Raw genomic sequence first — 16,899 nt, forward strand, 5'->3', positions numbered from 1 at the left:
CTCTCCTCTCCTCTCCTCTCCTCTCCTCTTCTCTCCTGCCCCAGGGATGCTGAAATCTATACTGTGATGGTGCTGGTGTGACTAAACAGGGGTAAAGAATACTCAATATATAAGCCACTAGTAATGATGGGATGCAGTGCAGTAATTTGTTTTACAGTACCAGCCTGAAGGCTGTGTTACAATAAAGAGAGCCAACAGAGAACTGCGTACTTTGCTATGGCTCGTTTTCCTTGGTAACACCCCATGAGATACATATTTTCCACTAAGCATCTCCCTCACAGTCCTTGTTCCTCTTCTGAAACAATGACCCCTTGAACAGCAGTCAGCAGTCTCTCTCCATTTTTTTCCCCTTGTTTACTAGTCATTTATTTCTTGTTAACATCCTCTTTTAAGGCTCCCGAAACAGAAAGAAAATCTGTCACCCATGCCTGTGTCACAGAACCCTACCATATTAGTAACTATTAAGGCTTAACCTAACTCTCAGGTAAGTATGGAATGTTAATCAAACATACTAAAGCAGTCTAATCAGAAATTGTTTAACTCTGTGGGGGGTCCATATCCCAAAATACCCAAAAGATACCACAATTAAAAGGTAAAGAAGGAAATCTGGTTTTTTCAACATGAAAAAAAGAGATCACAGAATGGCAACAGTGGCTGATGCAACCCCATGTAAACCAAGGAACTACACGATGTCATGGCCATGCCTGTGACATGGCATCTTGGCACACCATGCTGGCTCATGCTAAAGCTGCTTACATTCCATTAAAGAGAACACTCCAACATGGGATTAATGCTCAGACTATCAAATAGTTTGTTCAGCAAAGGAGAATTTTGTGTAGACACAGACTATAATTAAGTTTTTTTTTAATTGGTGCAGTAAGCTGCTATGTATTGTTGTTTGCTCCTACACTGTAAAGCCAAGCCAGTTAGCATAAAGGTACCTCAAGTGCAGCATATCAGCTCCCTGAAGTTCATAAAACCTTTTATTAAACCTGAAAGCGAATTTTTGTTAAACACTTTTGTTAAACAGCACACTATTTTTTTGTTGTATTTTTAAATTAGTTTTTATTTTTTTCAGATATAATAACTTTAGTTTTTAAATTACTTCCATTATAGAAAAAATTTATTCATAAAATTAAACATTTTGGCATCCAATCCAATTGCAATTCAGAGTCGTGCCAAATTCAATATCAATTTAGGTTGCTCAGAGCATTGTCTACTCTAGCTCTGTGTATCTCCAAAGAAATCTCTACAAACCATATATCTCCACAAACCTCTCTGGACCATCTGGGTAATGTTTTTCAAATTCACAGCCAAAAACTGGACAAGGGTTTCAGATGCGGCCTCAAAAGTGTAGAAGAAATAACAACTCTCTTTGACCTTTAGTAAGGTCATTAGGAATTCTGCATTTCCATGGTATGTTTGGATATACATATTGGTTTCAGTTTTATTATTCTAGTAATATCTTACTGGTTTTTTATTTGATAGATTCTTCTGTTGATATATTCAAATCATTACTTTGTACTTTCTCAGTGTGATAATATATTACACGAATACACATGACAGAATAAATCCTTTTCATAGCTTCGTAACCTACGTATCTGAAGAATGAACAATATTTGGTTTAGTCCTAAATTATTTACTGCATTTTGACTGATGTATAGGTATTTTCACTTGCTTAATTTATTGCATGGGATAATGAAATGTTAGAAATAATAGTGAAAATGTTAGTGATAGAAAACCTATAGGAAAACACACTGTATGTATAAGGAAAAGCACATACAACACTGTGCAACAGTACAAACATGACATGAATTTTGAAACTCAAGTTCAGATGTAGAGAACAAATTTCTCACTGGATCATAACTCTCTTAGTTCAGAGTGACTGTGTGGAATTACCAATACATCAATATGCTTTTGCACATTCTCCTCCACGTAGGAGCACACATTTTAATTTAGTTGCTATTTATAGCACTCAGTTGAACACACTGGGAAACATTATAGAGCAGGAGGGTATTTATCCTTACCGTCTTTAAGCATCACTTACACACCTTAAATAAGGATCTAAGCTTCCCATCACTCTTAACAACTCTTCTATTTTGACTCATGGTTTGGTTTCTTTTTTCTTCAATTATGTACCTTGCTGAACATTTAGAGATAAAGACCACACCAAAAATAACTCTACTAAGGAAAAAATCAAACAACAAAACAAACAAAACCCCAAATCTGAATGCCTTTCTGTTGACTTCAGTTTTAAAACGCAGTTATGTCTGTTTACAGAACTGTTGAGTGCACTTGCATCCTGAACTGATTGCTTTATTTGACTGTAAAATCTCAAGAGTAGAACAACTGCACACACAATAGATAAAGAACGGTTTAGTCAAGAATTATTCGTATGACTCTTTTCCTTCACAAACTAAATTTGAGATGTCAGCCTTCGAAGTTAAAAGACTCTGAAATTTTAAATATTTTTTAATATATTTGCAAAGGAATACAATATGAAACTATGCTATAATTTCCAATTCGGTAATATGGCATCTCCTTCAGAGAGAGATAGGTCAATATGCAGCTACATTTCTGCCTTCCCCCAAAGAAAGGCCAAAAAGATTGCTAATTAGGGATGGTGCTTGCTTGTGAAATGGAAAAGTGTTTCTATTTAAAAATGGGCTTTTTTATAAAATACATATCTGCTAATGATATTTGAGAAATAGTTACAGCATCTTACCATTGATTTTGACCAATTAAAAGCTCAAAACAGGAGATGAAACATTTTGCAAACTGTTACACCAACCCAGCTCCCAGCAAACCATCTAGAAGTTAAAAAAGAGCCACAATCACACCTACGTTTTAGTTACAAAGCTGTATTATTACTCTAAGTAATTTATTTCTATGTATGCACTGCTAACTATGACATCAGATTTATAAATAAAACAATAAAAGATTTTGAATAGATTGTTTATTATTAGTAGACAGAATATTTCTGTCAATATAGTAGTGATCAGAAGAGCAAGTTACTCTAAACAAGGGCAATCTGCCTGACCAATCTAGTGGCCTTTTATCATGGCGTGACTACAGCAGTGGACAAGGCAAGACCTACAGATCTGGATGTATGGGCCATCTATCTGGATTTCTGTAAAGCCTTTGACATGGTCCCTCACAACATACTTGTCTCTAAACTGGAGAGAGATGGATTTGATGGGTAGATTGTGAGATGGATAAAAAATTGGTTGGATGGTCACATCCAGAGGGTGGTGATCAATGACTCAGAGTCCCAATGGACATCACTGACAAGTAGTGGCCCCCAGGGGTCCATACTGGGACCAGCGTTAATTAGTATCTTCGTTAATGACACAGATGAAGGGATCAAGTGCACCCTCAGCGAATTTGCTGATGACACCAAGCTGAGTGGTGCTGTTGACACACCTGAAGGATGGGATGCCATCCAGAGGAACCTGGGCTTGAGAACTGGGGACATTGGAATCTCTTGAGGTTTAACATGGCCAACTACAAGCTGCTGCACCTATGTGGGGCATCGCCCAGTATCAAGACAGGCTGGGGATGAGCAGATGGAGAGCAGCCCTGCTGAAAAGGACTTGGGGGTGCTGGTAGATGAGAGGCTGGACATGAATTGTCAGTGTGCACTGACAGCCCAGAAAGCCAGAGGTGTCCTGGGCTGCATCCAAATCAGCGTGGGCAGCAGGGCCAGGGAGGGGATTCTGCCCCTCTGCTCTGCTCTGGTGAGACCCCACCTGCAGTGCTGCAATGTCCTGGGGGACTGCATGCTACTGTATTCCCTATCATCTGCCCTATGCCAGACATGAATCCTGTGCCTTCCTGTGTCTTTAAGCTGTTTCTCAGGAGAGGGAGGAGAGAAGCCAGGCGAATTTTTCAGAGCGGGTTTGTGCTCAAGGACACACACACTCCCCTGCGTTCCTGCGGCAGAGCGGAGGAAGCACCTTCCTGCTTTTAGCCAGCTCTCAGCTCCTCTTCTCGGGAGAGAGACTGAGAGTTAAAACTTTGCTTTTTAGCTAGCCTGCTAGCTGAGCTGCTTGCCTCCTTTGGCAAGAATTTTTCTTGGGACTGTTCTGTTCCGGTGTGGAACATCATTCCCAGGAGGCCCTACACCATGGGGCCCATGCCGAACCCCAGCTCTGGAGAGGGCAGAGCCACACCTACAAAGGACTCTGCATTTACCAGGTTTTCTCCACAGTGAGAGGTTTTATTATCTAACATTATTCTTTTTCCATGCTTGTGTGCACTTTTCTTGTTAATAAACAGGTTTATTTTTTACTTTCCTCCAAAGAATTTCTTTCCCGAACCTGGAGGGGTAGGGGCTGCTGAAATCTGCCCTCGATCAGAGAACGTTCATTTCGGATGAACTCCTCCAATTTGTCTCAAACCAAGACATGTGTCCAGCTCTGGGGTCCCCTGCAGAGGAAGGACACAGGCCTGTTGAAGAGAGTCCAGAGGAGGGACACCAGGATGATCAGAGGGCTGGAGTATCTCTCCTATGAGGAAAGGCTGAGAGAGTTGGGATTTTTCAGCCTGGAAAAGAGAAGGCTTAAGGATGACCTAACTGCAACCTTCTAGCACCTGATGGGAGCCCTACAAGAAAGACGGAAAGAGACTATTTACAAGGGCATGTAGTGACAGGACCAGGGCAAATGGCTTCAGACTGAAAGAGGGTAGATTTAGATTAGATATTAGGGAATAAATTCTTTCCTGTGAGGGTGGGTAAGGTATTGGAACAGGTTGCTCACAGAAGTTGTGGATGCCCCATCCCTGGAAGTGTTCAAGGCCAGGTTGGATGGGGTTCTGAGCAACCTGATCTACTGGAAGGCGTCCCTGCCTATGCCAGGGGGTTGGAACAAGATGGTCTTTAAGGTCCCTTCCAACCCAAACCTCTCTCTGATTCTAAGTTGTCTACAAAAAGCAAAGCAGATTGACAGGATGAACCTACAAATTGGTGCATTAGCATGTGCTGCAGCCTTCTCATTCATTAATAGATGGAATTTAAAATTACCAGTCTTTGACAGAATAACATAAGGACTCATGTTCACATGTGAATGATAATAACATCATTTTCTACCCCTTATACTAAAATTAACCTTTTCTGCTTGAGCTTTTGTCAGACAAGACTATCCATTTTACTCTGCTTTCTCTTTTGCAGACAGCTCTGTCCATGATAGAGATACAGTGAAAAACAAGCTATTAGAAACAGAGCAATCTACACTTTTAATTTTGATAGATTGAATGCATAAAATTTATTACTATTTTATCATTGCATCTTTTCAGATTTCTTTCTGTATTGTGAAAATGTATTTCATAGCTTAAAGAGAAAAATCAATGAATGATGATTATTTTATTCGTTTAAATAAAGTATATCAACTACAGTTTTAAATCTTATAAAATATATAGTACAGCTTTTTGTAATTTACTAAGTATATAAATACTATCTTTCATCCATAGAAAAAATACTAAATCTAGTTTTTTTAAATTTAAACCTAGGTTAGGAAAGAAGATCATTTTCTTTAAAATATGGTAATTTCTCAGACACAATGTCTGTAGAGACAATGACCTGGGTTCTTCTTCTTTTACTCAACATTTACAAAAATCTTTTTATGAGTAATTATCTCCTGCAATAAATATTTTATAATCAAAGAGCTAAACACCTGGTTAGTGGTGTGATAAGGGGTGCTGCTCAAACTTCTGCTTACAAGGTAGTATTTTACAATTTCAACAGAACAGCCATTCTCACAAAACATGCTTAAAATTTCAAGAGTTTAATGAACAGCAGCTGAATTCTGTTGAAACAGATTACATTTCACAACAGTTAAGCCTGATATTTATTGAAAAGCCCATAATTTGCAGATGCCTCAGTTTAACAGAGCATCTAAACCTCACTGGGAATAGGTTTCAAAAGCTCACAAGAAAACCAAAAGAAATGCAGGTAGCAGTATTTTCCATTTTCCAATGCTGCTGTTTAAAAACCATTTTTCCAGGTTTTTTGTGCAAAAGGCACAATGTTTTTCCAAAACTTGACGTAAATCTTGCTCATTGGCAACCAAAATTATTTACATTTGAAATAGCATAGTTTGCAGATTTAGTGTTAAAACCCACTGTATTTTGGAGGAAAATAAACATTTCACTATGAAAAAAAAGTGATGTTCAGTTTTGGGCATCACAATTTACGACAGATATTAAGTTATTAGAGTGTCCCAAGGAGGGCTGAGAAGATGGTGAAGAGCCTGGAGGGGAAACTTTACCAATGCATGAACACAGCTTTCTGTAAGTGACAAGAGTACACAATCTCTTTAAGCACAAAAATTGCTTCAGCTTCTGCTTTAATTTCCTTAGAAATGAGATCTTATTTCAGTGGACAACTCCTATTACCCATCCATGTCCAAAACTTAGATCTCACATTCTGTGTGGTCCCTTATTCAGATGGTGCATCTTTACAAAGCACTACCACTCCGTATCAGCCATGACTTCATCAGTGCAATCTCACTGAGACAGTGATTAAGAGTGACATGATAAAACAGCTGCTAAGAGCTTCAAATTTGCATATTAGAGACAAACAAAACATTTTTTTTTAGTAGTACCTGCATATTTCCAAATTTTACCAAACAGTTATCACTTAGATATAAGGTCTTGAAAGACATATCCTGGCTGATAAACTCTGAACAGAATGAAATCATGCTGCAACGTGATGAGAACTGAGGGAGCCAATTAAGGATCAGTTCCTTAGCAGATAATGTTAGGCTGTAGTTGTATTTTTGTTTTGATATTCATGATAGCTAAAGAGAAGAAGCCAAGAAAAGCAGCAGAAAAATGCTAATTCTTCAGAATACAGTGGAAATTTGAACTAAGATAATGGAATGGGTGGATTTAAACCACATTACTTTTATGAATTTTTGTGCTTTAATATTAGAATACTAAATCTGCACTGTACAGATACCTAGGTAACAGCTGTTCACATAGACAGCCATGAGAGGAACAATGACAAGGTGGGTGTCATAGGTTAGCAAGCATAGTCCCTCTGAAGGTGGTATAATTTTTTTTTCCCTCTTTTAGGTCTGTTAATAAACTTCTTTATATTCTTTCAAGTTTGGTGCCTGCTTTGCATTTCTCCTTATTCTTATCTCACAGAAGATAAACAGTAATGAGTATTTTGGGCCAAACCACTACAGTGGGGAACAAGCAAAACTAATCCATCTGAATCAGCCTCTCCTAAAACTGTAAAAGACAAACCATTAAGCTATTGTCCCTGCTGCAGACTCTGCTAAGGCAATGTATTAGAAAACACTCTGGAAACTAAGTGTGATTACTTGAATTGGGATAGGCCTTATTATGGAGTACCCCAGTGGATGAATAGGGGGACTGAGCATGACAATTCTGGATTTTTACAAGAATTGTATGAGTTCTTTAGCCTGGTGAAAATTGAGAGGACTCAATTCCCTTGGTTTACTAAGAGCAGACTTTCTGCCTGTTATCAGTGAATGAAAATTTAGTATCTCTGCCTAGATGCCTAGGATATGATGAAGAAATCCTGTGTTTCCTATTCCCAGAAGGTTTTCCAGTATATTCAGCAGGCAATTTCCAAGAGTTCAAACCTCATATAACTTGGGTGTCCAATCCACCTTTCTGGGGGCCTAATTGTTGAAATAGAGGACTACGGTTCCAAAACAGGAACAAAGTCATTCTTTCTCAAATACTGAAAGACCATTAAAACAGCAAAAATCTTATACTAGGTGCTCAAATTGGTATTGAAGTTAACTATTACTACCTTAGATTTTACTCAGGATGGAAAGGGACAAGAGACCAGCATCTCAGAAAATAAATATAAGTCTCTTGAAAAATATGAAATTTAACTTCTTTATATACTAGGAGTACTTTATAGATAAATGCACATTTTCAACAAAACCTTTCATAAATTATGCAACTAAAGACTTTCAGTGTTTATAACATTTCCTTGATTAGAACTCTGAAATTGGTGCTTATGATTCTGAGGACAGAATGTATGCTGCAAGACTTTTAGCAGCTCTCTGACCAAACAATCATCCTAAGGAAGAACTGGTTTTGTAAATGACATAAAACCAGCAGAGTCCAAAAGAATGAAATAAAAGATCTTTTTGGAATAAGAAGGGTTTGGGGTTCTTTTTTGAAGAGGTGAAATTAAGCTCTTTATTTAGTTCTTGTGGAAACAAAAATTAATTTCCAATCTGTTGACCTGAAATATTTTTTCAAGGTTTCTGTTCAGCTGACATTTGCCTGGGCTGCTGTTTCACCTCTTAACAGCTGCAGTTGTGAGTCTCCTCTTTCTCTTTCTCTCCTGCTGGTATCCACAGCCATGAGAAGACACTTATCTAGAGACTGGGATGCACTTAATACCCTTATACTGATGTGCATTATTGCTGAGCTATGATCGTGAACCATGAGAGAAGGAAACCACAGAAAACATTTAGGGTGCCATCATGAGGAAACTGACAGTGTAAGGACCAAGCATTAAAACTTATACAATGATCCATGATAATTCATACATTTCATATCTTAATGTCAGTAGCAAATACGTCACTGTAGACAGACAAGCTGAAACACAAAATTATAAAGTTCAGTGTCAGCACTGCTTATTGAAAGTATTCAGAACTCCATCTTAGAAGAATGTTCAATACATATCTTTTGTTTCAATTTAAAGCAAAAGCTACCATCCAAATATCAGAACTTGCACATGGGAAGAAGTCACCTATTTACATCAGGTCTATCGCCATAACTAATAGTACACAGCAATGCATGCCTCTACTGCATTTTGCATATACAAATACAAATTTCTTCACACTTTCAATAGGCAGGTTTGGGTTTTTTTTATTTTCCTTTTTACTGAGTCAATTCAGACCTGAAAAATGCAACACCTGTTGTTTTTCTGCCTGTTGTTGTATAATGCTCTCAGAACATCTTTACACTTCTAGAAATTCTGCTATAAATATTTTACCATCTGGCCTGTATTTTGTGTTCCTCCCCATCCCCATTAAATGCTTGTTGCAGTTACTTTTACTGTTTTCTGCACTGGCAGCAAACCTCTTGACAAGGCAGCCTTTAACTAATAACCTAGGTAGAGACTTACTGCATCCTTAGGAAATATAATCCTTCAATACAACTTTGATCTTTCAATATCTCCTATTTCCTCTTCAAAAATGCCTAAATCAAACCTGTCTCAAACAGTAAGTCAATATCTTATAGTCAATGAAACAGAGGGAGATAAGAGTAACTATAAAAAAAAAAGCTTATAAAGTTGGTCATATAAAACTAAACTAATCCAAAATATGGCATTTATTGAAAAATAAATCTGAAGATAATTTTCAGAGTTATGAAATATCTTTATTGAAGCCTTTATTGAATTTTTGAACACTAAACCTAGAATTAACTAGTGATTAATTACATTTATAAAATCAATAATGAAAAGTCACAAAAAAGAAAAGTTAATTAAAAATGATCAAGACTAATCAGAAAGGTGTAATGGGCATAATCATGATTTGGAATCACATTTATGGACAAAGATGATTCAACTGAAATGCATAACTAGAAATAATCAACATTTTTCTAATAATATACACCAAAAAATATAGAAATTGTATTTCAGATGTGATTTGACTAGAAGCTTGAGAGGCAAAGCAGACTGATACTGTATTATTAAGAATTGCTCCAAACACAACTATATTACATATTTGCCATTAAAGAAATAAAATGAGACAACCAGTGACTGTTATCACTAATAAAAAATTTAACATAATTTACTGCTTAAGGACACAGTTAAGTATCTACAGGAAAGCTATGCCTTAATAATCTTTCTCTCTCTTACAATGAATAACTGATTCTTTCATAATAACTTTCATAAAAATGACTAATCCAAATGTACCATTTTGTCAGCAGTTTGAGCAATGAGAAAGGAAGATTACTATCATGGTAATGCAGCAAATATAATGCAGCACATTTGTCAATAGCTGAGTGGAGTAATAGATGGAAATAAAAACTTTTGGAATATGTGTGGTTGAAAATCATCTATTACTATTAACACTAATTTCATCCTGTTACCTCTGCATTGTCACTTTGTATGGGAGGTGCACTACACACAGAAGCTTGAACTCTAATCTCAGACTTCCATTAAAAATAAATCATGTAAGTAAGGAAAATTCCATGCAGTTTGGTCACAACCAAATGAAAGGAGAAGTTGCAAACAGTAAAGTACTCTTGAAGCTTACGAACATGCTGACTCACCACAAATGATGCTTTTTTAACACTAAAGGCTTTAGTAGTCAGCAAAAAGACAGATGAGACTAAGTTCAACTCCAGCTGTATGACGAAATAACATTTGAACATGCATTATCACTTGTTGCTATACATATTTATATTTTTTTCTTGTTTATACTTTAAGCCTTTTTTGAAGAAAAGGATAAAGAAAAAATAAGCATTAGCCAAAAGAAATTGTTTGCCTAACAAGAATCTTATCAATACTTTGGAAACATCTGTTTGACAGTTTCTTTAGAAAAGTAATGCCTAGAAGTCACATGCCCTTCAAATGTTTCTTCTGAATCTGACAGTCAACACTAATATTGACGGGAATCTTGCTATCCCATTTGACAAGATGTGTTAATCAAGATCAAAACCAACAGCTTTCTATTTATTGCCAGGACATAACAAAGATCTGTCCTTCCTAAAGTAGTCTTCCTTTCTTGAAGGTTTTCACAGTTTTCTCTCTATGTATCCAACATAGATAAGGAATCTGTTTCCTTAAATATTAATTAATTTAGATAAATTACTTTTATTTTTTCTGCGTATTATCTTACATACAACACTTCTGACAATCAAAATATATATAGATTTACCTAAACTAAAATTTACCCTCTTCACTGTCAGACTATGGACAGACAGGGCTATTGTCAGACCCTGCACGCTCTCTTATAGCCCCTTCTAAACCTGGAGAATGCAGATGTTTTCATTTTTTTCTTCGAAGACTAGTCATCTATGAATTTCTACATTACCTTTATTAGAAATGCTTCACTTACATCTTGATAGGCATCTCCCTACCAGATTAAAGAGTATGTCTTGACTTAGATGCAAAATTTCATCTGGGTAAAAAAAGTCTTTTTTCCCCACAGTTCACAATAAAGATTAATGACTAAAATCTAACATATAAACCAATTGTGAAGTAACTAACCATATTATCACGTTACTCCTTGATCTTCATATTTTTACATGCATTTTCACATATCTAAAACTCTTTGGGACCTGTGTTTGTAGAGGTCTACTGCAGTGGAATTTACATAATACACTGTGTCACTGAACACCAGCATGCTGAGGTAAATGACTCTGAAATTACCTGTATGGCAAGTGCTCGAGCTACAAGACTTCTGAGATATTGCAAAGGATCTTCTGGACCTTCCCACTTGCTTTGCCATGTGACAGGACACTGAAATAAAATATGTATTTACTGAAAGTATACATTTCAAATCCATCATCATTACATTTTAAGCCAGAAACTTGAATGAAATTAATAATCTGGAGATCAAATACATCTATAAAGGAAAAGGGCAATACTAGTAACATAATGATCAAGAACATACAATCAGGAACAGAAAGGTCATATTCCCACTAATTCTTTGTATGGCCCAGACACAGTTCTGATGGAGAACTTGCAAGAACCTCTGCTACTCAATAAGGAAACATCAGTTGGTTCCACAAAGACTTCCAAAAGGCCTAAGACAACTATTTATTGGAAAATCACAATGCCATCTTTCAACTGCAACCACAGTTTCCCACTCCTTTGCTGCAGCCTCCTCAGTCTTGAACACGCAGTTGTGTGGCTGTGTGGTGAAGACAATCTGGTACAATTCCTCTGAATAATTATTTTCTCATCACCTTCCAGTTTTTGCAGAGCAACACCCGAGAAAAAACATCCTGCAAGACTTCCCTGTACAAGTTTTTTCACTGACTTCAAAAAGAAAGGCTTAAAAGAGCATCTGTTAAATTTCCTCCTTAAAAATAAGGATAGGAACATTAACTTTACCTAGTCCACAGGAATCTAAACCACAGTGAAAGTGACTGCAAGATTCTCCTACTTATGAGAAAGAAAATTGATGTGAAACAGTACCTGTGGAATATTGCACACTACTGAAGATGCTGAGCAGAAAAAACAGTTTATACTGTTTAATATTTACAGCTGCATTTTCCAGGAAGTTTCCATTCTAATAGCATATGTATTAAACACGTATTCAAAATCTGATCATAGAAGTTTGTAAAAAAAGGTATCTTTCAAAGTAAATACTCTATGTTTACCTTTTATAGATAAAAACCAGAACATAACTAGATTTGAGGATAGTAACTACAAATGGATTGAATAAACTAGAGCACAAATGAGATAATTAACAAAGCATAGTTAACTGCACTGGGGGGAGTCGTCCTAATTAGGATTTTTTGAAACTTATTTTTTATTTGAAACCTGGCATTTTTGCAGCCTCTTCTACTTGATATGCATTTAAAGACAGCTCATCAATTCATCAATATATCACTTAAAAGGCATTTGCCTAATGTTGCTAATATATCACTCTAAATTACTTTAAACAAATAGCTTAGCTAATTGTTATTATGTAAGTGTATCTCAGATGTACTTATGCTCATTTTGGCTGGGATGGAGTTAATTTTCTTCACAGTGGCTAGTATGGGGCTAACATACCAATTTTACACAAATACAGCACATTGCTGAAACCTTTGTAAGTCATACATTTATTGAATTTCACATTTCTGTTAGTAATCCAGCAGTTTCTTCAGGTGCTATAATCTTAAAAGAACTACAATCTTAGTGGGTTTAAAATACAGGTTTTGAAAAATAGTCCTTTGCTACATAACACATGAAAACACTTAAGAAGAGTGTATAGAAAATACATGAAGCAAATCACTTTTTTGATGATAAATATAGTGAGGCTTAGCTGCCATGCCACGAATGTGGCACTAGGCTCTCTGGAAGGCTGCTGAAAAAAATGCTATATGGTCACAATCCAGTGCAGTGATCCGTGTCAAGGAAAGTGGGTAAGTAAGCAGATGAAATGACAGAAGCACTGGTCAATACATCAGGAAGCACTGAACTGATACTTGTGAGAGGTTAAAATGCATAGAATTTTTAAGAAACTTTCTGTGGTAGCCATCAGCTTCACCGCTGCTGCCGGTTCCAATTGAAGCGTGCAGCTTAAGCACACAAGCAAGCCATGCTCTCTTGCTCAGTAACAAGAAATATAACTGTAGGAACTAAAGAATGGCCATTACATGTATCACTTTCATTCACTATGACTTGGACTTAGCACCAGTTTCTACCACACAGTCAAAACGTGTTTAAAAGGCGATGAGATTGCTAACATGAAAACATGAATTTATTCTAATTGTACAGCAAATTTGCTAACAAATGCTGTCTTGTGAATCTAGAAAGACAACAAATTTATTTATTATTTTGATTAGAATTTGATATATCAATAAATGCATAACAATCTTTTTAACAGTACTTGTTCTTCACATGAAGATAAACAGGATGCTAACAGGAATTATCATTCATTGAAGAAGCAATCTCACTATCTATGCATTAGCATCGACAGAATTTATGAGTTGCTGGAGGTGAAACAAAACCAGAGTTTCATGTCACATCAATGCTTGACTATCTTTGTAATCCAATTATCTAGCTATTAATGATAGAGCATGTAAACTTGCTGTCACTAATTATACCAGATTATAAACGTGTCCAGTTTAATGCCAAAAAACATGGAGAAAGTACATGTACAAATTCTGACTGCTTTTCTTCTACATCAAGAATACAGGGTGAGATGATAGGCTGGTATGATAGGCAGAGCTTGTCTGGTGTAGTATGGCAATACTCCATACTGAATAAATGCAAAGAGAATTGTTATTACAACTTAAATTTTAAGAAAATGTAAAAACTAAGTAAAGGGACAGATTTACATGTTCTACTGGCTAATATATTTGACTTATCTAGCATGACTTGCTATTTAAAATTCAAATAGTATTCCACAGCTTCTAACCTTACTGCATTTGTCTGTAAGAGAAAACTTGATAAGAGAGTAATACATTCAGAAGCTTCTGCAAACAAAAAAAAAATTCTGAAAAAAATTCTGGAAAAAAAAAAGATTTTGCTTTAGGTTTCTATCTTTAAAGAACTCCATTTTAGAGTCTTTATCAATAAAAAAACTTAGAACAAATAGTAACATGAAAATATGTGTCAGAATTAGTTTAGTTTCCTTGGGTTTTTCAATGCTTATTACAATGTATATTTATTACAAAATGACTTACCTTCTGGTTTAACAGAGCACTTGCTAGTCTTTGTACTTCAGAGCTCAGTAGTGAGGTACCTCTGATGACCTTACTTAAAGAAGCAAGTGACTGATGGACACTCTGCACAAGGCGAATGGCATTGAATTGCTCCAGAGTAATGAATGATAAGACTGGAGATCCTTGTTGTTCTGCAGGAGGAGACACCTTTTGATGGATCAGGTTAGAATTCTAAGAAAGAACACGTGATACTCAGTTAATAAACTCAGGGAAACTCTGCTGTTGTACAACATATTGTTTGTTTAATTCATAATACCTCATATGACCTCGTTAGCTTTAGAAGTAGTGACGGTATCAACCCTTTTCTGACATGGATTAAAAGTATAATGATACTTTCAGTACTGTCTGTGACATCTTCAATAAAAGCACCACTCTTCTGAGACAAGCCTGTCTACCCAGTTACTTCAAAAGTACTTGAATTGCTGAAAAATCTTCACTTAGCTGAATCACTGCTTTTAGTATTTGTGTCAATGTGCCAATGTAAAAAAGCAGTGGTGTACTCAGCACAACAAGATTTTCTGGGTACTGTAAACTATGCTGCCAGTACTTGCTTTGTGAGACTGCTTCAACATGGAATTAAATTAAACAGAATAAATACAAAATATATATAATTTTATGCATAAATCTTGAGTAACTCAGGCTCTGAGAGATACTTCTGCTCTCACATTGCCATTTTTAATACTTACTTCCCTTCCATTAAAGCCACTGAAAATTCAAATTTATTCAATAATTTCAAGAGATGGTGTAATTTTGCAAATCTTAATTCATATGCAGCTTATTACATAAATACAGTTTAGCATGTGTTTGGAAACTGTCAACCTGACATGTGACAAGATGCTGCAATGAATTCCAGTTATAGAATTAAAAACTTTATTGGAAAATTCTATAAGGCATAAATATAAAAAGTAAATCCTAGCCTATAGGGAAAAATGTTTTGCTATTTCAATTTCTAGTAATTTAGTATAAAGATAAAATCAGATTCTACTTTCTCTGAAGTATGTAGTCTTAAAATAACAAGTAGTTTTGATTATTTTTCAGGTTAAATGCATTTCTGAATTGTCACATGGCATCTCGCTTTCCAGAACACAGAAGATATTTACCTCTATAATCTTTCCCAGGCACTACATGTTTGTCAGAACTTTTACATTTTTAATTTCAGGCTCATACTGCACTCAGCTACAAAGCTAAAATATGAGAGAAGCTAAATGAATGAGCAATACTTTGGCTTATGACTGACCAACAGAAAAATGAAGAATAAAGTCTTCAAACATTGTTAAAAAGGTATACAACAAAGTTACTGATCAAAGTGTAAGAAGCATATAGTATTTACAATTGTTATGCTTTGTATTTTTTGTTTGCATGCTTTCAAAAATTACAGTACCAGTTCCACATCAGTTTTTCTAAGACCATAATCTGCTGAGTATATGTAAACTGTAATATAAAACTACCATAAACTAGTTGATAATTTCTTATTGAGGTATTTAATTGCACAAAATAAAGAAAAACCCAAGACACTGCACTTTGGAGGCTTTGCTCAATCTTTGACACTTTCAAATTCACAAAAGCTTATTGAAAGAGAAGTCATCTAAGTTCCTCAATATTGTCCTTTACATAACAGTCTCCTGTGAATTGCATATTCATTTCATCACTCTTTCTAATGCTTTCCCCAGAGAATTTGTTGAAACAACCCATCTGTCTTTTCCATAGGAAAATTAAACATGAATACCAATATCAGCTTATACATTTAATGTCCTATTACATTCCCTTAAAATCCATTATGTATATAACTCACATCAGCTTTTAAAATATGTGTATGCTCATGACCTGCTTGGGAATTAAGACGAAGAACTGCTAAAGTACTGAGTGCTTTTCCTAATCATAAGAAACTGAAGATAGATTCTAATCTTTAATATTCAATACTGTATTATGCTACCAATATTAATCAGGTGTATTTTGAGACTTTGATGACTTTCCCTCTTTCATTTCTGTATGTGTTGCTATCTTAGTACAATGTAACATCTCATATAGTCTTACCTAAACTGTCCCAGAGGTTGACTTTGTTACCTTCTTAAACTCAAGCTTTTGCAAACTCCAGTGTGTTTTGAAAACTGCCTCCTCAGAAATGTAAGAAATGAAAATAAACTCATATACCTCTATTAGTTCTGCATTTTATTCAAAATTCTATTTTGGTTGTGGTGATGGGTTTTAGAAATCTCTACTGCCCTTTTGATGTACCTATTTTGCCTCCTCCTTTGAGTCTCTCTGCCTATTCTTTCAGATATTAGCCTCTCACTGTGTTTTACAGGCTTTTCATTGTTGAAAATACAATGAAGAATGACCCTATATTTCTGTTTCACTGATTTTCCTTCATGGAAAAAACCCTGGGTTTTTTTTAAAGCTGAGGTAGATAATGAGGTACCAGGCACATGGTGTGATTCTTGGGGCTGTTCTGTACAGTGCCAAGAGTAGGACTTCAAAGATCCTTGTGGTTCCATACAAATTCAGAATATTCTC

At 35.8% G+C, this 16,899-nt stretch overlaps 1 protein-coding gene across 2 annotated transcripts in view; it reads right to left on the reverse strand.

Moving 5' to 3' along the window:
* DYNC2H1 (dynein cytoplasmic 2 heavy chain 1) overlaps positions 1 to 16,899 on the reverse strand; it is a 155,050-nt gene that overhangs the window by 15,828 nt on the left and 122,323 nt on the right. For both annotated transcript variants that reach the window (XM_017737642.1, XM_008636292.2), the window contains exons 84-85: positions 14,347 to 14,556; positions 11,375 to 11,464 (exon numbers count right to left, since the gene is read on the reverse strand). In XM_017737642.1, coding sequence (XP_017593131.1) covers positions 11,375 to 11,464; positions 14,347 to 14,556 — 300 coding nt within the window. The remainder of the gene's footprint in view (positions 1 to 11,374; positions 11,465 to 14,346; positions 14,557 to 16,899) is intronic.

This window comes from Corvus brachyrhynchos, unplaced genomic scaffold (genome assembly GCF_000691975.1).
Source record: "Corvus brachyrhynchos isolate BGI_N302 unplaced genomic scaffold, ASM69197v1 scaffold86, whole genome shotgun sequence".
Taxonomy (NCBI): domain Eukaryota; kingdom Metazoa; phylum Chordata; class Aves; order Passeriformes; family Corvidae; genus Corvus; species Corvus brachyrhynchos.